Consider the following 23,246-nt stretch of genomic DNA (forward strand, 5'->3'; position numbering starts at 1 on the left):
GACATGATTTCCTTTTACACACTATGGGTGTGTCTACATGGGCACAAATCTTTGAAATAGCCATGCAATGGCCCTTTTGAAGGTTACTAATGAGGCGCTGAATTGAATATTCAGTGCCTCATTAGCAGTAGGACACTTCTGGCTGCGGCGCTTTGGAAGCGCCGCTTTCAAAAGTGCGCAGCTCAGCGCAGCTACACAGGGGTCCTTTTTGAAAGGACCCGCACCTTTCGAAATCCCCCTATCCTGCTCACTGATCGGAATAAGGGGACCTCGAAAGGTGCGGGTCCTTTCAAAAAGGACCCCCGTGTAGCCGCGCTGAGCTGCACACTTTCAAAAGCGGTGCTTTGGAAGCATCACGGCTGGAAGCATCCTAATGCTAATGAGGCACTGAATATTCAATTAAGCGCCTCATTAATAATCTTTGAAATATGGATAGTTTGAAGATTTGAGCCCATGTAGACACAGCCTATAGGTTTCCCGTCTTTTAGTGACTTCCTGATCCATGAGGGAACTGCCCTTTTTTCCCCATAGGGTGCGTCTACACTTGCATTCCTCTTTCGAAAGAGGAATGCAAATGAGGTGAATTGAAAATGCAAATGAATTACAAATTTGCATATTCGATACCATTTGCATATTCTAATTTCAAAAGAGCTTCTTTTGAAAAAAGAAAGCCAGTGTAGATGCTGCTCTTTCGAAAGTAGACCCCATCTTCGAAATAAACCTTCTTCCCATTAAATAAAGGGAAGAAGGATTTTTTCGAAGATGGGTTTACTTTCAAAAGAGTGGCATCTACACTGGCTTTCTTCTTTCGAAAGAAGCTCTTTGGAAATTAGAATATGCAAATGAGGTGTCACATATGCAAATTTATAATTCATTTGCATTTTCAATTTACCTCATTTGCATACCTCTTTCGGAAGAGGAATGCAAGTGCAGACACACCCTGTGGGGAAAAAAGGGCAGTTCCCTCATGGATCAGGAAGTCATTAAAAGACAGGAAACAAAGGGTAAGGATAAATAGTCAGTTTTCACAATGGAGAGTAGTGAACAGTGGGGTTCTCCCGATGATCTGTTGTGGAGCCTGTAATGTACAGCATACCCATAAAAGGGTGCGTTTGACATAGGCTGATCTACAAACCATTGTTTGCAGTTACCTCTGTTTCATATTTGAGTTCCTTCGGAACTTATGGGTAAATACCATCTGGTCCCTGATAGTTGTTACTGCTTAATTTATCAGGACATGGAAAAAGGAGTAAGCAGTGTGATGGCAAAATTTGCACATACACTAGTACTCAATATATTGAAGTCCAAAGCCAACTCTGAAAAGTTACAAAAGGATCTCACAAAACAGGTGAGTGAATCTCATTTGCCATTTTGTTGCACAATGTTGATAAACTGTACACACTAGAAAAAAAGGCTATATATACAAGCTGGTGGGGTATAATTTAGGTGCTGGGACTCAAGAAAGATCTCAGTCATTGTGGGCAGTTACATGAGAACACCTGCTCAATATGCAGAAGTAGTCAAAACAGTTAACTGTTAGGGACCACACATAAGACAGAAAATATCACTATGTAAATCCTTTGTCTGCCCATACCCTGAATATCGCAGGCAGTTCTGGTTGCCCCATCACTAAGATTTTAGAACTGGAAAAGGTACAACGAAGGGTAACAGATAATCAGGGCATGGAACAGCTTCCATATACAGAGAGATTAAAAACAGACTGTTTAAGCTTGTAACAGACAACTAAGAAGGAAGATAATGGAGGCCTATAAAATCACAAATGGTATAGTAAAGTGTTTTTTACCCCTTTCCATAATTCCTTTTTGTTAGATATATGTAAATGGTGGGTGAAGTAATGAATGTATATGTAAATTACAGAAGTATGACTAAAAATGCTGTAAAATAACTCACATGACAACAGGTAAGGAGGAATTAAACCAGGGTCTTGAGACATAAAAGGAACTAATGGAATGGGAGGAAAGGAACCCTGCAGAAAACAGGAAGAGGAGGAGATTGCAGAGGCAATAAACAAACTGATAGTGGAAAACTGAGGGGCTATATGCTACTTTACAGAGACTTCAAGACTTTACAGAGACTTAAAGAATTGCCACACTTTACCCCAGATGAAGAAAGATTTAATCTATCTGTTTCTCTTGAGGATATTTTTGGAGGAGGAATGCTCATGCTCTGACTCTGGTGAAAATCACTAGGCATCTGTTCATGTAAATCTTCAAAGAGCAGTATACAATATTAAATTTTGTCCTTGTTTTCCTTTCCCTCCTATTTGACCTCTGTGGCTATAACCCAGGATACATTTATACAAAGGATGTTTTCATGTGTATATGGAACAAGATTTAAAATGCTCAGAGATATAGACCTGCCATTGACTCCAATCACTAAATGATCAAAAAAAGGTACAGGTTTTCTGGAATGTGGAGGGAAGGTGGAAGCTACCAAACAGCAATGTAGTTCTATTGTCTGGTGTTGGAATGGAAACTCTAGGATAGACAGAGAGAGGGCATTGTGTGTGCACTGAGGCAGAAGGGAATAGTAGCATGATGAGTATGGAGACGCTGAAGCTTAAGTTTTTAAATTTTACTGGTAAATAAAAGCCTCCTCTGCTCTACTACTTCTATATCCCACCCATACGTAACTCTGTCCCAGAAACGTATAGAAAACTGCAGTCTGCAGAAAAAAGACTTGTTTAAGATGACAGTAATGTCTGCCAATAATCTGGGAGCATGTAGTGAATTTCATTGAAGGGGAATTCAATGACCATACGATAACTGTTATCTGATTTGTAAAAAGCTACGTAAATCAATTAGTTATGCTATCCCTTGTGACATGACTGGGGTGGTAGGGGGCACAGATATTATGAAGTGAAATAAGTGTTTTTGTATAAAGCATGAGTTTAGTTATTAAACTTTCCTCAGTTCTTCCTAACTTTTTAATGTTTTCAGAGTCTCCAGAGAGAGCATCACCCCCACCTTGTGGAAAAAATGTAGTGAAAATTGAGACAAACAATTTACTGTAAGGATCTAAAGTGTACCTGTTCATGTGTACATATACATTGTTCTTTTTGCTGTGTATTTTAGATGCATGTGTTCAAGTTTTAATTAATGAATGAACTAGATGCATCAGAAGATACATGCCAAATTAAGGCTTATCTGAATTTCTTTTCAATTTACCACTAACAGACATTGAAAAGAAGAGACATTAACTAATGCTGGGGAATTAGAATTATTCAGATTATTCATTCCTGACATTTTCTCTTATGAATACTACTCCTTTAAGTAGACAGCTTTCAATATGTAAACAGAAGAATACCTGAAAATCAAATATGCTTTTCCCAAACTGGACTCTCTCCTTTACGTATGGAATAGTGTGGTCAAAACATCCCTGTGCCAATCCCAACATCTGTGAATGAACAGATATACGAAGATTACACTGAGTAAAAACTTCATAAGTTTAATATACCCATGGGAGGTAATAATTACAGTAACTCTTTTTCTGGGCAGATGGTGTGCCTTTAATTTTTTGACACTCAAGGATATAAACTTAGATATTCTCTGTAAAAAGAATTATACTGTATGTAGCATCAAAAATAATGAAACCGAAGATGATGTAAATACAAAATACAGTAAAACAATTCTAAACAGAAATGTAGCTGAGGTTTTACTAGTGTTAGAATCCTTGTCTGGGTGACTTATGAGAATGAGTCTGGTGAAGAATAATCCTATTTACATAATCATCTGCATGTACAGTGAAGTCCCGTAAATCAAGCCAACACATTAGAAAAACGATGTATTGAACTTTTCTGTAAAATTCAGACACATCATCGATTATGTCCCAAGTAGTCTTTTCTAATCTGAGATAAACAATTCTGTGAAAAGCCCTAACTGACTTAGACAGGAAAGTCACTGTAATCAAATGGTGACTAAATATGTACACTGCCTACAGAAACTACTCATTTACTATCTAATTATGTTGCTGTTATGAAGGAGCCAAACTGACATTATACAAAATTAGAGTAATTTATCTACAGAACGGGTACAGCAGAGGTTGCAGTAGCAAACGCGTCTCAACGTTCTGGCAAGACCGCCTTTAGAGGGAAGTTTTACGGAACCTGATGCCTATTCAACATTTAGCAGCTCTACTGAAGCTACCAAAGGGGCATTCAATTGTGACGAAGAGACCTGCTCTCGTCCAGCACTCTTGGGACTTGACTAGTGCAAAAAAAAGAGAATTTGCTGGACTATAGGAAATCTACAGTATCTAGCACATTACCAACACTTCCACAGCTTACTGGATGGGGAGAAGGGGGTGGTGACCTCAGAAGGCTTCAGTTATGTTAGAAGCTTTTATATACATGATGGTGATCAATTGTTCTACATGTCCACTAAAGGCAGGACAAGTAGTAATTAGCTTAATCTGCAGCAAGAGAGATTTGTTAGACAGGAGTTAAAAAGATAGTTAAGCATTAGAATAGTTACCAAGAGAGTTTGTGGAATTAGTCACTGGCGTTTTTAAGAACTGGTTAGACTAACAACTGTTATGTATGGTTAAGGTATACTTTTATCATGTTTCAGTGTGGAGGGAATGGACCTGTTGAGGTCCCTTCCATCCCTACATTTCTATAATTCCACAATGTTTTATTAATGCTAGTGGGAATTAAACAAGCATCAAAAATAGACTATATTTGTAATTGGTGCAGGTGACATATTGAGCTCTAGGTCCAGTTGTGTCTGAGCTGCCATATATCATGACCCCGTTTACCAATTTTTGGGAAAATTAAAACCTATAAAAACACACTTTTTAAAACAGTACTTATGGTTGTTCTAGCTTCTGACTAATTAGTCTGAACAAGGATGATCAAGGAAGGATTTTTCAGGTCTTGACAGATTAATATTTATGAATATTTTATTACAAAGAAGATCCTGATGAAAAGATGTCACAAGCTGTCACAGCAATACTTCCAAGACAGGTAATGTTACAGACTGCATTAATAATAGTGAGAAGGTGGGTAATGTAAATTCTTTTACTAGACCAACTTCTGTTGGTGGGAGAAACAAGCTTTTGAGCTACACACAGCTCTTTTTAATTTTATTTTATTTTTTGGAATGGGAAATGTATGCAGAGCGTTCAAACTTGTATTTAGTTGCGACACTTAGTTTAGCATAAGTACTTAGCACTTATTCTAAGGAGACAGTCAAGGTGAAGTGGACCATAAACATCAAAGGACAAAAAAGGGAGTTAGTGAGCTACGGACTGTTGTAGTAAGGCAAAAATCCAGTATCTTTATTATGGCCATGATTTTTAATGTCTAGCAAAGTTATGAATTTCCTAATAAGAATCAGAAGCACAATCAAACCAATTAAGATTGCTGGATCTTAACTGATTGGATATTCTATATCCAAGTAAGTACATAAACATCTACTTTCTGCTGCTGCTAATACATGCAACAACAAAATATAAAATTAAACAAACAAGAGGCACATACAACACCAAGAATAATAGACTGAAAGGGAGACAAACAACGGAGCTGAACAGATGGTAAGAGAGCAGAGTGAACTGTGATGATCCTGAAACAGGAACTCTGGGCGGGGGGGGGGGGAACCACCACCACCAAACTTTTCCCAACAGAGAATTACCTGGACCACTAGAGCATAAAGGTGGACTGCTAAAATGTGGTGTTGGTAGCCAACTATTTGATTGGTTTAACTATCTTACTTTATATGGTATCTCAAAATGTGGTGTTTTATAAACTCTTAGGAAAACAAGTTCTTGACTTAAAGCCAAGTGTTTTTCCAGCAATAAAAGGGTCAGGGGAGTTGTATTTATGTTTGAAAAATAAAAACAAGTGGGTGAAGCAATATTATAGACACAAGGTAGAGCTATGTAGGAGAGATTACAAGAGTTATATTATCTCAGATTCCACAGATGCTTCTTCCAGCCACTGGAACTCAAACAACATTGATGCTCCACTCACTCTTAAAATTCTGGAGGAATCACAGTACAAAATAAATAAAAATTGAGAAAAGCTTGAAGAAAATATAGTTGTAGTGCATTATTAATTAGATATATTATATGGTATTAGATTCTAATACACTCTTGTATGTCTGACAAAAAACAAATTTGCACATGTAACTATTTTACCATTATTTGAAACTGTTTTTATAGCCATGATCATGTATAAGACATTGTGACAGGGCAGACAAGGCCCCATATGGCCTTCCCCCATCCCAAAAACTATAGAAGAGTCCTCCAAACCATACAGAAGTACCCAAGAAGGCTAGAATGGTGGTTGGAAGAAGTGGCCAACCAGGAACAAGAAAGACCTGTGAAAAGGATCTGCAGCACCAGAGCCAGTGTCGTGTGACTGGAGAGGTCACCAAAAGAGGACCTACTTTGGAGAGCTCCATGTGGAGTGCTGCCCGGCACTGCTGATTGTGGTAGGTGTTGACAGACTGCAGGTAAAGCCCTGTGAAGGGCAAGGAATCTATTGAGAGATATGAGGAAAAGGGTGCTGAGATGGGCCCTGTTAACAGTTTATTCTGGAAGGGATTTGCACCTCCACAGAGTGTGGCTCGGCTGGAGGGGTGAGGAGAGAACAACCACCATAACTGATCTGGATTATGACTCAACGGGTATGGCTGAGTAATTGAAAGACTCGGGATACACAGACTGTGACACAGCTGAAGGCTAAAGAGCCAAAAGACTTTACTGAACTTTGGGAGGTGTGCAGGCATCCTCCACAGATGTGGGCATTTGCAAGAAACAATGCAAACCCATCACAGCTCACTTCCAAACTATTACTGCTGCAAAACTAAACTCAGTGCTACAGCTTTTTTAGAATTGCGATTCTCCATTCAGGTGCATTTCTCTTCAGTGGAAGGCACCAAAAACCAAAGTATTAACTAAGATATAACAAATATCTACTTTAACTTTTAATTAGGTTACTAGAGTAACTTGCAGCAAATAGATTATGAACTTGACAGTGCATTTTACTACCAGAAGAGCTATGTTATTTATACCTTTGAGGGCAACAGAAGCCAGTGCTTTAGATTTTTCAGGTCATACTCGACAACATTTAATAACAAATAATCTTTAAAAATGGTGGAAAAGCCCACTCTACTTAGTATCAGGCTACATTACCATGTAGAAAGTTTGCATTTCAGAAAAAACCTACTATACCTATTTTCAGCAACTGAAAAAGTAATAAGGAAGAATGATAGCCTCCAAAATGATAGGGCAGACATATCACCTCTACTTGCGTAACCAAAATATATATTTTGCATATATATATTTTCTATTAATTATATTTCCCTTTAAAAGCATAGGCTAAATGATAAAAACAGCCACAAAACCAAATCAACATTTATAGGGCTGGCCTCTGTTCTCGTAACAAAATAACATGTTTAAAATAATTCAGAAACTCAAATGACATTTTGGTCTAAGGTAACTAATGTACAGTTTTCCAAGTAAAACACCACAGTTGTAGACTCCAATTATAACATATCAATTTTTTTCTCAGATTTTTGTCATGATTAAGATTAAAAAGCTAGTATCAAATCTCATTTGCCAAGCATGCAACTGAATTCTGTAAGCACAAAATATTATACCTTATTCTTAAATCATTAATACCTTGTGCAATATCTGTCAAATAGTTGAATTTGTTTTCTGAAAAATTAGTGCACATGATGGACTGTACTCACTGTTGTGGCCATCTCAGTCCCAGGGTATTAGAGAGACAAAGCCGGTAAGGTAATCTCTTTTATTGGAGAGGCTTCTTACATATGAGTGGGGCCTGGTCTACACTACAGAGGTAGATCAACACCAGGCAGCTTAGCTGAATGAAAAATTTTGCTCCCACCAATGCGCCAAAGTAGCTGTCCCATTATGACAACTTAAATAAAACCTGTTTTGTAACTAGTGTTCTTTGAGATGTGTTGCTCACGTCCATTCCAAGTTGGGTATACACATGCCCAGTTGCCGGAAGCTTTTTGCCATAGCCAGTGGTGGTGTGTATATTGGTCACCATACAGGCGCCATTCCGGGAGGAGCCACACTGACTCTATGGCTACTGGCTAGGGCAAAAAGCTGCTGGCACTGCGCATGTGCTAGCACACACCCAACTTGGGATGCACATGAGCATTCACTCAAAGAACTCCTCTTCCATGAAAGGCATAAGAACGGCCATACTGGGTCAGACCAAAGGTCCATCTAGCCCAGTATCCTGTCTGCCGACAGTAGCCAATGCCTGGTGCCCCAGAGGAGGTGAACCGAAGACAATGACCACGCGATTTGTCTCCTGCCATCCATCTCCTGCCTTCGACAAAAGGCTAGGCACCATACCTTACCCCTTGCTGATAACCATCTATGGACCTGACCTCCAAGTATTTATCGAGCTCTTTTTTAAACTCTGTTAGAGTCCCGGCCTTCACAGCGTCCTCTGGTAAGGAGTTCCACAGGTAGACTGTGCGGTGTCTGAAGAAAAACTTTCTTTTATTAATTTTGAACCTACTACCCATTAATTTCATTTGGTGTCCTCTAGTTCTTATACTATGGGAACAAGTAAATAACTTTTGTGTATTCACTTTCTCCACACCATTAATGATTTTATATACCTCTATCATATCGCCCCTCAGTCTCCTCTTTCCTAGACTGAAAAGTCCCAGTCTCTCTAGCCTCTCCTCATATGGGACCCGTTCCAAACCCTTAATCATTTTAGTTGCCCTTTTCTGAACCTTTTCTAACGCCAATATATCTTTTCTGAGGCGAGGAGACCACATCTGCACGCCGTACTCAAGAGGTGGGTGTACCATAGTTTTATATAGGGGAAGTAAGATATTCTTCGTCTTATTTTCTAACATCCTATTTGCTTTACTGACTTCCGCTGCACACTGCGTGGATGTTTTCAGAGAACTATCCACTATAATTCCAAGATCCCTTTCCTGATCTGTTGCAGCTAAATTTGCCCCCATCATATTGTATGTATAATTGGGGTTATTTTTCCCAATGTGCATTACTTTACACTTACCCACATTAAATTTCATTTGCCATTTTGCTGCCCAATCACTCAGTTTGCTGAGATCTTTTTGAAGTTCTTCACAGTCTGCTTTGGTTTTGACTATCCTGAACAGTTTGGTGTCATCTGCAAACTTTGCCACCTCGCTGCTCACCCCTTTCTCTAGATCATCGACAAATAAGTTGAACAAGACTGGTCCCAGGACTGACCCCTGGGGAACGCCACTAGTTACCTCCTTCCATTGTGAACATTTACCATTTATTCTTACCCTTTGTTTCCTGTCTTTTAACCAGTTCCCAATCCATGAAAGGATCTCTCCTCCTATCCCATGACCACCTAATTTACATAAGAGCCTTTGGTGAGAGACCATGTCAAAGGCTTTCTGGAAATCTAAGCATATATGTCCACTGGATCCCCCCTGTCTGCATGCTTGTTAACCCCCTTCAAAGAACTCTAACAGATTAATAAGACACTACTTCCCTTTACAGAAACCATGTTGACTTTTGCTCAACAAATCATGTTCCTCTACGTGTCTGACAATTTTATTCTTTACTATTGTTTCTACTAATTTGCCCAGTACTGACGTTAGACTTACCAGCCTATAATTGCTAGGGTCTCCTTTAGATCCCTTTCAAAATATTGGTGTTATATTAACTGTCTTCCAATAATTGGGTACCAAAGCTGATTTAAAGGATAGGTTACAAACCACCGTTAATAGTTCCGTAATTTCACATCTGAGTTCTTTCAGAACCCTTGGGTGAATACCATAGATTCCATGTCAACGTAGTTAGGTCAAAACTGTAAACACAGATTCTTATAGTGTCTATTACTGGCTTCCAGAACCTGTTCCACAATCAGTACACATACTTTCCTAGTGGGATTTCACACTACTGATAAAAGAAGATAAGTTACTGCAGCTGATGTATGCCTCCATAACTTAGATTGGCCTAATTTTGTAACATTCACATGCCACGGAGATAAGCTTTCAAGCTACACAGAACCCCTCTTCTGGTTTGGGAATAGTACTGAGTGTTATAGCTAGATACCAGATCAAACAAATAGTGCATTATAAGCAGTCACTTATCTTCTAAGAGACCATTCAAGGTGAAGTGGCCCACTAGTACCCCTATAGTTATAAGGCAGAAATAAGGAGCTAACAGGTTATATATTGTTGTAATAAACCATAAAAGCCAAGTTTATGTATTCATTAAGACCATGATTTTTAAGTGCTTAGCAAAGTTATTAATTTAAGCTCTTAGGCCTTCTTTTGAAAATAGTGTGTGGGTTTCCTTTAAGGATACGGACTGTAAAGTCAGATATAGAATGACTACTCTGTGAAAAGTGTTCATTCATATGAGATGGTAAGTTTGTCTTTTGTTATTTTCCTGTGTGAGCTCATTCATGAGCAGAGCGATTGTTTTGTTTCATCCAAAAAGTTGATATTAGGCCATTTAGTGCACTGGATCAGGTACGTTACTCAGAGGGGTAGCTGCATTACTCTGTTGCTTCACAGAAAACCCACAAAACAGTCCTGTAGCACCTTAAAGACTAATAATTTTCTTTATTTGGTAATGAGCTTTTGTGGGTTAAGACCCACTGATGATGTGGGTCTCACCCACAATGGAATCAGAATTTTGATATTAGGTCATTTAGTGCACTGGATGAAGCATGCTACATGTTAGGATAGGGATGTATAAGCCCAACGGAAACAGAATTTTACATTATTAAAAGCATTACTATGTACAATAATCAGGTTAATGTATGTAGTCCTATACGAAATAATGGTAATTCATCTTACATAAAGGAAGAGTGACATCGTTATAATTATGAGGGTTAGCCAGCAGCCTGGGAGTAAAAGAGTTAACCTTCTTAGCCAGGTGGGGTTGGCCTATAAAAATGTAGGTAAGAATTAATTTTGGCTCCTCCCCTTTTTTTTGTTCTTTGTTGCTTCTTCTTCTTTTTAGCCATAAGAAAGAGAAACACAAAATATTTCCCTCCAAGAACAGGCCCTTCAATCTTTTGTAAGTAGGGTGAAGTTTAGATAAGTTTGTTAGGCTTTATTGTTTTATGGTATGGAAAGTGGGATTTAATGTTTGTGTACTTTTTAAAAATGTTTTTTTACTTTCCTTGTAACTAGGTTTTAGGCCCATGGTGGAGACTTCCCATGTGTTTTACTTTGTAATTATTTTATTTAGTTATGAGGCTTGCAACACAAATATTGTTGTAATAATAAAAGTTGTTTTTTTTTTTATTAACCTGGTATTGGTTAATGTTTGTGTCCTGGTTTTCACTTTTGGGGCTAAAATTTCCCACGTAGTCTTTCCCTGGTTTTCTTATTATTACTTGGGTGGTGGCAGAAAATTTTATCCCCAAAATCTAAGGTTTTCAGGATTTTGGGGAAAAAGTTTATACCAAAACCTGGTAAATAAGGTTTGGGAGGTACTTTTGCTGGCCCTCACTTCTGTATTTATTTTGCTAGAGTGGGTAAGGAGCCATGACAGACATGTAGTGGCAACACAGATCCTTTTCATAAAGTATTTTCTTAACTTCCCCTACCACTTGTTCCTTATATTTTAAAGGTTTCAATCCAAATTCAAAACTACAGAATTAACACATTAAATATTAAACAATGTTACTTACCTGTGCAGCAATGCCGATTCTGCCCACATTTAGAATTCCAATTGCATACTTATAGCCTTGTCCAAGCTGTCCCAGGATACTGGTCTCAGGTACCTGAAGAATAAAACCATTCAATTATTCCTTTTCCTTTTCTGTTCTGTAACTGCTATTACCGCTTGCAGCTGAATCAGTGTACATGTTTTATTTAACATGCCTCAGAACTGAAGGCAGCAATATAATATGGGCACTTAATTCCCATAATACTTTTGTAGAACCTTCTCTAGCACACAGGATTATATGATGAATGAGAGAAAATCATTCAGAAGTGGACCATTAATGAAGATTTGTATCACTGAGGTGCCAAGTGAATAATCCACGTCCCTTAACTCCTGATTTTCAGCCGCACCTGGTCCTCTAAATTCAGCATCTGTAAAAATCAAGATCATACCAAGTCTTCTTTATTAATCTTGTAGAATACTCAAGATGTATGCCAGTTACACTTAACACTACTAAATTTCTATCAAAATATCTAGAATACTTACAGTACCTTAACGTTTTCAAATGTAACTGGGCATGTAGAAGTAGCTCTGATTCCAAGTTTATCTTCCTTTTTCCCTACATGTAGGCCCTCTGTGTCACGATCTACTATGAAGCATGTAATTCCCTTGTATCCCTAAGCAATTAAAAAAAAAAGCTGGCTTTGTGATAAAACCAAATGGGTTTTGACTATTTGATTTCTATATTGCCATTAAGATTCAGAATGTTTATTCTTTGATGACACAGGATATGCCAATATTTGCTTGGGTTCCTTGTTTGGGCAGTTAGTGTTTTGACATTTTATATTCACAGATGTGTGAATGAATTTGTTAAAATACTCACCAAGTTCTCCATTTCAGTCACATAGCTCATTCAGGGAAAATATGATTAATTTAAAAAAATCCATTTTTAGTGGACGCAAGAGATCAAGAATTTATACCACATTGCATCATTAGATATTATCAACAGCCACAGGAGATAGTCACAAACACTTCCTTAGCAACTTACCAAAGAAGGATTTACATTTGCCATCACAAAAAACACTCCTGCCTGTTCTGCAAAGCTTATCCACATCTTTGAGCCATTGATAATATAGTAGTCTCCTTTCTTATCAGCTCGAGTCTTCAAAGAAAATGCATCACTGCCAGATCCAGCCTCTGAAAGGCAGAAACTGCCTGTCTAACAGTTGAAGGAAAAACTACATTATATATTTTATTTAAAATATGTGGACTGCATACAACCTTAATATAAATCATGAAAGGAAAATAATTATTAAGTTGATAAAGATTTCAATCACTCTTAAGCTACATATCACGGGTAGTATCAATTAGGTTTATAAACATGAAGGCAGGACTATCCACAGATTAGAGTTTGGGAGAACCAAGTCGTGACTTCTACAACATCTTCTCTGCTCTCCCAGTTTACTCACACAGTCACAGTGTAACTTCTCTCTGCCTCAGTTGGTCAACTAGTATAAGTTGAACCTCTCTAGTCCAGTACCCTTGGTACCTGACCAGTGCAGAATGAGAGAATTTGCTGGACCACTGGAAGTCAATATTGTCTAGCACATTACAAAACTTTCACAGTTATTGGGCTCTTAGAGGACATCTAGGGGTAAATTAGAGCTAAATAACAGCACAGAAAACTAGAAGTCCTGTGCCACCTTATAGATTAACAGATATTTTGGAGCCTAAGGTTTTGTGGGTAAAGACCTGCTTCGTCAGATGCATGAGATGAAGCGGGTCTTTACCCACAAAAGCTTAGGCTCCAAAATATCTGTTAAGTCTATAAGGTGCCACAGGACTTCTTGTTGTTCTTGAAGATACAGACTAACATGGCTACCTCTCCAGTACTTAGCACAGAAAACTGAGAGCCAGGACTCGTGAATGTAAACAAACTTAATGGGACAACATGAAACTTGGCCACAGTAAGTGGCTGTTAAGCTAACTAAAATAATGTTTTCTGGCTATTACAGTATAATACAGAGTGATTACATAGATTTATATCCCTAAAGTCTGCTGCTTTTAAGTTTCTCTCAACAGAAAGCCAAGACTGTCAAATTCCATCTAGGAGTCCTAATAAAAAGATTTGAGTGTTCATGAAGATTTCCTATAAAACAACTTTTTTTGCTCAGCTGATGCTAATGCATACATAATAATCATTCCTCTTTCCAAGCCAATATACCAGTGATAAACACCGTCTCTCTCTTTTAAAAAAATCTTTTTTTTTAATATTCAGTTCAAACCAGTAAACAGTACAAAACAAATAGACAGGCATTAATAATAAACGTAGTGAAAAGCTCCTGGAAAAATTTGGTGCAGGAAAACCAACTAAACATGTAATCCTTTCGGCTGTGTCTACATTGGCACAAATCTTCGAAACAGCCATGTTAATGGCCATATCAAAGATTACTAATGAGGCGCTGAATTGAATATTCAGTGCCTCATTAGCATTAGGATGCTTCCAGCTGCAGCGCTTCAAAAGCACCGCTTTCGAACACCCGCGGCTCGGTGTGGCTACAGGGGGGTCTTTTTAGAAAACACCCAGCACGTTTCGAAATCCCCTTATTCCATTCAGCTGAACAGAAAGAGGGGATTTCGAAATGTGCCAGGTCCTTTCGAAAAGGACCCCATCCCGTAGCCGCGCCAAGCTGCAGGCATTTGAAAGCGGCACTTTCAAAGTGCCACGGCCGGAAGCGTACTAATGCTAATGAGGCGCTGAATAGTCAATTCCGCGCCTCATTAGTGATCTTCAAAATGGCCATTAACATGGCTATTTCGAAGATTTGTGCCAATGTAGACACAGCCTTAGTGTCTACCTTTATGCAATTCCTATTGAAGCCTATTGTGTGCAAAAGGACTGTAAATTCAGTCCCAAATTACTGGAAAATGTGCAATGGCTTTTCATTTTTCATACTTATCACTCCATGTACATCGATTTCAGTTTTCAAACAGCAGTCAAATGTTTGCATATGCAGATATTGCCTCAGAATGTAAGGCAACATTTAGTTCTCTAACAGGATGCTGACATCATGAAATCATGTAAAATTTTATGTAATTTAGTAAAGAACATACTTAACTCACCAAGTCTTTAGCTACTCTGGGCAAATAAGTTCTCTTTTGTTCTTCTGTTCCATATACAATAAACATTCTATTAGTAATTGTGTTCTGGAGTTCACACAGAAGAGCTACAGCTGGGTCAACCTTGGCCAATTCCTCTACCACCACTATGACAGAAAAAACTGAAGATCCAGTTCCTCCGTACTCTGGCCCAACCTCAATACTCATCAGCTAAAAGGGAGAGAATGTAGATATAATGGTTGTGGGCAAATTACCACAGAAAGCAACTTAAACTGAGAAGATTTTCAAATATTTTAACGACTGGAAATATTATTTACAAGCAGGAAGCAATTACTTCTTGTGCAAGTCAGAGCATGTAAAATCTCTTCCGATCCCTCTGCAATGCCTACAATATATTAATCAGGGATAGGGATCAAGACGGGGTTATTAATACAAAAACAAAATAAAGACCTATCAACACATATAAAATTCATAACTATGACCACTCTGGTCTTGTTTACTCAGAATTTAAATGTCAGAATTAAACCCATCAGTTAAACTTTTCTAATGGTAGTTTCTCAGTTAAGACCAATTCTGGGCTGAAAACAGAAAAGGCTAACATCCATTCAAGCTATTTAATTTAAAACAAAAAAAGGTGCACAAGTGGCAGCAACATTTCATAATATAACCCTGGAACTAAAATAATAAAATTTGCAGACCCCTTGCTCAAATAGTCCTTGCAGTACAGATTCGTCCATTTTTGCATTCGCATCCATAGTTTTTACCAAAGGTGCAATCCGATCTTGAGCAAATTTTTTCACTATAATGAAGAAAAACAAAGGATATAAGTGTTCTAGAAAATAAGATCTGACACACTGATTTTGTAGCAAGGCATATATATCACTCAGTGCCCATTGCAGGGAGAGCTGAAAGTTAGGCAACACCCAAACTCAATGGCATCCAGAAATGAAGATCAAGTGCTCCAGACAGAAATATGGATGTTTTGGAGTAATTCCCAGCCAGAGGTTTAACAGATGCTAAGTCACTGAGCTGACGTAAGTGGGCATAACCTATTTAACCCTTTTTAATTCTGGAGAGTTCTCATATAAAAGCACTTTGTTGACCAAAAGTCAGGTCAGAAATCCATTGAGACATAAGCACTTTTCTTTTTAGTTAATTTGATTTTATATTAGTTTTTTTTAAAAGAGTTTATAGGCTTAAAAATGCGTTCAGTGAATATAGCCAGATACCTTGCTTGAGTGTATTCATTTGGTTGAACCAGAATCCTGTAAATGAACTGGAAAAACATTATTTTCTTAATCTATTTCTTCTACTTACTTTCTTTGTCTGATCAAGCCATTGCCCAATTACAACTACTTTGCTCCAACTCCTAGTGGATAGGTATCCATACCACAACTTGGGAAGAAGTCTTTACTCTGCCCCCAAACCTCTACCAACTATTGCCCCCATTTCTGTCCCACTAGGAAAACAAGCCCGAGTGACTCCATAATGATCTCGGCATTGTTCCTGTATGTTCTGCCCAGTCCTCAACCTGTGGGGCAACTCTTTTGCCCAGCCACTGCATAGCAAGGATGGTCAAGGGAGGATCATGTTGTTCTTGACAGGCAGAGATAAGGGGATGAGATTACCATGGACAGTTAAAAGATTAGCATGCATCCAGGGACTTCTATGGCCAAGGAAACCATTTCAAAGGAACCAGTGGCACTAGAAAAACTCAGTTTTGGAACGAGAAGGTAATGATATATTATCACAGAACCCTCCCCAAACCCCCACTCCACAACAAACAAACAAACAAACGCACCTCACTACTCAAAAACGTAAGGCAAAGTTATGATTACCCAGTGGTGCCCCATGACCTTCCAGTATATAGAATTCGCTATGCTCAATCCTCTAAAAATGGTGAAATACAGAATCAAGGTACAAGGTACAAATAATCCCTGCAATGCAACTTTAACTCTACAATCTGCATGTGATGCCCCAAAACAGTAAAAAAACAAGTAATAGTTGTTGTTATCTTGTCCCTTGATTATCACAACCACCATGATATTTGGGAATGAATTTGGTGAGTCTTAGACTCTTACAGGATCTTTTATAAGAACTTGATTCAACTTGTCAATTCTAAAGAGCATCAGTTTTCTTACACTATTACATTCAAAAGTGTGGTCAGGTATTAAAGCCTGAACCCCACATTATTTCCAGAGTGGTAATATCTTGGTCCATTTTCTATTGATTTTTGTTCCTGCAGCGTATCCAGTATACTCTATGGTACTCTACCCTTAAGGTTGTCTAAACTGCAAGAGAGTGGTGTAGTTTCCAACATGGGTAGCTTGACTTGCTTCGTTTGAACTAGCCTTCTAAAAATAACATGGCAGATATTATGGCAAAGGGTAGTCACCTGAGTCACTTCTGACCTAAACGGAATCACATTTTCACATAAACTGGGATCAACACACTGACCTCAAAATTTAGCTTTAAATAAGGTACAAAAATCACTCTCTCACAAATATTTAACACTGATTTTTTTCATGACAGCTAGGCACAGATCACTCCATTTTAAGAATTTGAACAGCAGGTTACCCATTTCTTTCATCATCATCTCTTCTTCTGTAAGCATGCCAAGTGGAGCATGCATTAGGTTTGTCATAGCTTCCGATCTGGATGATTTAAAGACACTGTGAGGAGTTTTCCAAGAAGCTGGTATGTTTCTTTTTAGCTGTTGACAAATAATAAAGAAACTTATAAAAACATTCTTCGAGTATTCATAAACAGGAATATAGATTTTTCACTTACTGTTTTTTGTTTTCTACTCTACACTGGAAAAGGAAATACAATTACACATAGTCATTTTCAACTTTACTAATTTCAAGTTTTTGAACACTAGGAGCAAAAGAGGCTCAACCAATTGTAAAATGTTTGCTTACAATAATAGTCCTATTCAGTATTTTGAGCATTTCTTAGCCTTGAGACCCATAAACTAGTAATGATAGCAACTACATGGACTATTATACAAATATGCTATTTTCATTAAAGCTTTCATGCATTTTAAGTTTTGTTCTTTCTCTTAAGCCTCAGCCTCAAAATCATTCAACTACGATGCATATTAGATTACTAAATGGGTGGCTAAAATAATTTTAGAATTTATAGCACATCTGAGACGTCACAGAGGCACTTGTCAAAATAAACTGTAACCTAATTTTGAAGTGAGAATACACTTCAGAGAAGAAAATGTTTCTATTTAATTACTTTACATCCTGCAGTTGGCATAATGAAAATGACAATAAGCAACAGACTGCCAATTGGTAATAAGCCTTAACTGTCTCCTTATTTTTAAATGTCAAAAAGTGATACAGCAGAAACAGCTGAAATTAGAAAATTCACAGTAATGGTTCCGCAAACATTCTTATCTCTGTCTTCACATCCCCACTTGCCAAGCACTGCAGTCGCATCAAGGGGCAATGGCGATCTAGCGGAGGATAGGAGAGGTGCACTGAATTCTTTTTTTAAATGGAATGGTGCATTTCAAATAGTGTCAATGAACTGTAGAGTGCAAAAATTTGAAATGAACAGAAAAGTAAACGTTAATACAGTGGTCAGCAACCTTTTTGAGTTGAACTGCCTAAATTTGAACTTTTGACCTTTATCTATGGTCCAAATGCTGGTGATACTTTTAAAGTCACTAATAGTCCTACTTTCAACAAGTTCATTAATAAATTAATTAAGATGCAGAGCTTTTACCACTTAGATGGTGGTTGGTAGAATTAGCTGGTCTTTTGCTAATCCCAGGTGGCATGGTTTTGAGCAAGCTCCCAGCTGCATGGGGGAAGAGAGGTCGGGCTTAGCTCCCACCTCACATACCAACGAAAACTGGCTCGCATACCACTCTTGGCACCCATGCCGAGGGTTGCTGACCCGAGTGTTAACACAGCTGAAGCAGTGAATGGGCTGTGCATACCGCCTACATCATGGTTGCGAGGTAATTTGCAGTTCTACATTAACAGTATCAGAGGGGTAATGGCGTTAATCTCTATCTACAAAAAGAGGAGTCCTGTGGCACCTTAAAGTCTAATGGATTTATTTGGACTTAAGTTTTCATGGGTAAAACCCACGTCATTAGATACATTCAAGCGTATGTCCAAATAAATCGGTTAGCCCTTAATTTGCAGTATGGTAGAGAAAGTGCTATCCACATAGAAAGTTTGCATAAGATATATTATTTTGATGGCATCATAGATAGATGCAAAGAAATTGTTGATGAGTAAGTAGGATGAGTAATAATTACAGCATAAATTAATTAAGGCTCTTTAGAGAAACATGAAATACCCAACTCATACAATTTCGACTTACGCGTTTGTTGCAATAACACAAATCAAAATTGTGAGTAGTGAGGAGCCAGGAACCAGGCAGCAGCCTGGCTCTCAGCTCCTTTCCACTTGAGGGAGCCAGGAAATTAACCAGCACTACTGCGTTAGTCAGTTTCCTGGCTCCTGTGAGTGGCCAAGAGCCCACAGCCAGGCACAGCAGTGCTGGTCAGTTTCCCAGCTCCCACAACTGGAGGGTGCCTGGGAAACTGATCGGCACTGCTGCGCCAGGCTCCCAGCTGCCCACCACTCCTGGGAGCCCAGACCCAGGCTCAGCAGCGCTGGTCAGTTTCCCAGTTCCCTGCCACTTGAGGGAGCTGGGAAACTGACCAGTGATCTGTGCCAGGCTCTGGGCTCCCCTCCACTCCTGGGAGCAGGGAGCCAGGTGTAGCCAGTAGCAGGGGACCCAAAGGCACGTGGACCCTCCCACACCCAGACCCAACTTACGCAAAATTTGACTTATGCGTGGTTGCCCAGGAATGCAACCTACTTGTAAGTCGGGGCCTAATGCATTTAAAAATGTAGCTGCATCAGTCCAATATTACTTTTGGATAACATATTTCAGCTTCAAAATTTGATGGAGTTATTACATTCTGAAGAATATTGGTGGATGCCAATAACATACATTATATTTCTTCACTTATCAACGTTCATATGGAAAACTAAATTAATGAGGGCATACTATGTGTGTTCCAGACTCACTTTATTAGCACAACTGAAAGTTACAACTTCATTAATGATTAATGAGTTTAACTATTAAATGCACATAATAAATCAAGCCAAAACAAAAATAGGTTAAATGTCAAAAAAAGTGCTACAAATTGAGAAACTTACATCTATTCACCCAGCACATATTTTATTCCACTAATTGTATTTTATAACACTAACCAGAGAAGGAGATGACGTCATGGAAAAAGTGGGGTTACAAGTTAAGAAAATGCTCTTCGCACTAACATTCTGAATGCATCTGAGCAGGACAAGATTGCTTGTCAAAGTCAGTCAAAAAAGTTATTGAGGTAAAAAGGATTATAGCTTAAAGTAGGACTGTCAAGCAATTAAAAAATCACAATTGTGTGATTAAAATTTGTGATTAACTATGCAATTAATTGCACTGTTAAATAATAAAATATTTAAATATTTTATTGTTCTCTGTATTTTCAAATATATTGATTTCAATTACAATAGAATACAAAACAGTGCTCACTTTATATTTATTTGTATTATAAATATTTGCACTCTAAAAATACTATTTTCATTTCACCCAATACAAGAACTATAGTGAAATCTCTTTATCATGTAAGTTGAACTGAAAAATGTAGGATAATGTACAAAAAACAACTATGTTCAACATAAAACAATGGAACACTCCAGAGCCTACAAGACCACTCAGTCCCATTTCTTGCTCAATCATTCAAGTCTGTTTACATTTACAGGAGATAACGCTGCTTCTTCTTAGTCATAATGTCACCTGAAAGTGAGAACAGATGCTCACACGCACACTGAAGTTGTTGTTGTTGCAAGGTATTTACAATCTGGATATGCTAAAGAATTGTATGCGCCTTTATGCTTCACTCCAATGAACATAAGTCTATGCTGATGACAGGTTCTGCTTGATAACAATTCAAAGCAGCATGGACCAACGTACATTCATTTTCATCATCATGCCACCAACAGAAGGCTTATTTCCTTTTTTGGTTTGGATTCTATCATTTCTGCACTCAAGCATGGTTCTTTTAAGACTTCTGAAAGTATGCTGCATGCTTCACTCCTCTCAGACATTGGAAGGCACTTCAGAATCTTAAACCCTGGGTTAAGTGTTGTAGCTATTTTTAGAAATCTCACATTAACACCTTCTTTGCATACTGTCAAATCTGCAGCAAGTGTTCTTAAAAATGAACAATGTGCTTGAGTTGTTGTCTGCCCAGCTAGTTCTGCTTCAAGCCATGGCTGGGCTCTCAGCTCCCTTGGGCTGCCTGCTCAGCTACTGTGAGCCCCAGCCAGGCTGCCTGTCCTGCTTGTGCGGCATGTCCTGGCCGGACTGCTGGCCCCACCCAGACTCCAGGCCCATCAGCCCTGGTGACACTGATCTCAGCAGGGCTCCCAGCCATAGGCTCTCCTGCCATCAGACTCCTAGCGACCAGGCCTGTCAGGTCCATGAACATCGATTATCCTGCGAAACCACAGATGTTGCTGGACCAGAGTCCCAGTTTTAAAGATTCAACTTGTACTTTGTATTGGGTGCTGTCATTGAAATCAATTTAATAGAAAATGTAGGAGCATCCGAAATATTTAAATAAATATAAATTGATTTTCTATTGTTTAACAGTGCAATTAAAGCAACAATTGGGGTGTGACACATTCGGGGCAGGCAAGCCCAGGAGCGGGAGGTGGTGCGTGTGGCAGGCTCAGGATGGGCAGGGGGTGTGACAGGCTCCAGAAGGGCAAGCCTGGGGATGGGGGGTGTAACAGGTTTCAGACAGGGAGGCCCAGGGATGGGCGTGACAGGCTTGCGGTGGACAGACCTGGGGGCAGAGGTGTGTCAGGCTCGGGGCGGGCAGGCCCGGGGGTGGGGATGGGTGTATGCGTGACAGGCTCCAGAAAGGCAGGCCTGGGGCAGGGGGTTGTGACAAGCTCAGGGCAAGCAGACCTGGGAGTGGGGGATGACAGGCCTGGGGCCAGCAGTGTGTGACAGGCCTGAGGGTGGAGTGTGTGACAGACAGACTGGTGGCAGGCAGGGAGTGTGACAGGCTTGGGGCGGGCATGCCCGGAGGCGGGGTGACAGGCTCAGGGCAGACAGGCCCAGGGGTGGTGGTGTGTGTGACGGGATCCGGGCAGGCGGGGGTGTGACAGGCTCGGGGTGGGCAAGCCCAGGGGTGTGTGTGTGTGTGTGTGTGTGACAGGCTCCAGAAAGACAGACGTGGGGCGGGGGTGACAGGCTCGGGGCAAGCAGACCTAGGGGTGGGGGGTGACAGGCTCGGGGCAGGCTGGCCCGCGGCGGGCAGGGGTGTGACGGGCTCGGGGCGAGCAGGTCCGGGGGCGGGCGGGGGTGTGACAGGCTCGGGGCGAGCAGGCCCGGCGGGGGGTGTGACAGGCTCGGGGCGAGCAGGCCCGGGCGGGGGGGGGGGGGGGGGTGTGACAGGCTCGGGGCGGGCAGGCCCGGGCGGGGGGGGGGAGTGTGACAGGCTCGGGGCGAGCAGGCCCGGGCGGGGGGGGGGGGGGTGTGACAGGCTCGGGGCGAGCAGGCCCGGGCGGGGGGGGGGTGTGTGTGACAGGCTTGGGGCGGGCAGGCCCGGGCGGGGGGGGGCGGGGGGTGTGACAGGCTCGGGGCGGGCAGGCCCGGGCGGGGGGGGGGTGTGACAGGCTCGGGGCGAGCAGGCCCGGGCGGGGGGGGGGGGGTGTGACAGGCTCGGGGCGAGCAGGCCCGGGCGGGGGGGGGTGTGTGTGACAGGCTCGGGGCGAGCAGGCCCGGGCGGGGGGGGGGTGTGTGTGACAGGCTCGGGGCGAGCAGGCCCGGGCGGGGGGGGGTGTGTGTGACAGGCTTGGGGCGGGCAGGCCCGGGCGGGGGGGGGGGCGGGGGGTGTGACAGGCTCGGGGCGGGCAGGCCCGGGCGGGGGGGGGTGTGTGTGACAGGCTCGGGGCGGGCAGGCCCGGGCGGGGGGGGGGCGGGGTGTGTGACAGGCTCGGGGCGGGCAGGCCCGGGCGGGGGGGGGGGTGTGACAGGCTCGGGGCGGGCAGGCCCGGGCGGGGGGGGGGGGTGTGACAGGCTCGGGGCAGGCAGGCCCAGGGGCGGGCGGGGGTGACGGGATCGTGGCGGGCGGGCCAGGTGTGTGCGTGACAAGCTCGGGTCGCGGGGGGGGGAGCCGGGAAGGAGCGACCCCAGCTCTGCAGAAGGACCCAGCACCCTAAGCTCCTCCTTGATGAAGGCTGCCCGTGCCCGTCAGGTTCACCTTCGCGCAGCTCCGCCACAGCGCCGCCGCCATGCTCGTTACTGCAGCTGCCGACTCCCCTCCGCTCGTGCTCGTAACAACAACCACGAGCCTGCGCGGCGCAGACAGTTGGCTAATCTCGCGAGGGTTGAGGAACCGGTGGGTTGGGCTATTACTACGGGAGACACAACAAACATGG

The 23,246-nt window shown here is 41.2% G+C and overlaps 1 protein-coding gene across 7 annotated transcripts in view; it reads right to left on the reverse strand.

The window, feature by feature from the left end:
• ACADSB (acyl-CoA dehydrogenase short/branched chain) overlaps window positions 1–23,157 on the reverse strand; it is a 59,576-nt gene extending 36,419 nt beyond the window's left edge. For 6 of the 7 annotated variants that reach the window (XM_075000498.1, XM_075000500.1, XM_075000497.1 and 3 more), the window contains exons 1-8: window positions 23,069–23,157; window positions 17,341–17,476; window positions 15,462–15,562; window positions 14,767–14,973; window positions 12,692–12,862; window positions 12,195–12,320; window positions 11,669–11,761; window positions 3,328–3,417 (exon numbers count right to left, since the gene is read on the reverse strand). In XM_075000498.1, coding sequence (XP_074856599.1) covers window positions 3,328–3,417; window positions 11,669–11,761; window positions 12,195–12,320; window positions 12,692–12,862; window positions 14,767–14,973; window positions 15,462–15,562; window positions 17,341–17,476; window positions 23,069–23,101 — 957 coding nt within the window. In that variant the 5' untranslated portion in view covers window positions 23,102–23,157. The remainder of the gene's footprint in view (window positions 1–3,327; window positions 3,418–11,668; window positions 11,762–12,194; window positions 12,321–12,691; window positions 12,863–14,766; window positions 14,974–15,461; window positions 15,563–17,340; window positions 17,477–23,068) is intronic. The other variant, XM_075000496.1, reaches the window with a different exon arrangement.
• Window positions 23,158–23,246: the final 89 nt, after the last annotated feature.

This window comes from Carettochelys insculpta, chromosome 7 (assembly GCF_033958435.1).
Source record: "Carettochelys insculpta isolate YL-2023 chromosome 7, ASM3395843v1, whole genome shotgun sequence".
In the NCBI taxonomy this organism is placed as follows: Eukaryota; Metazoa; Chordata; order Testudines; family Carettochelyidae; genus Carettochelys; species Carettochelys insculpta.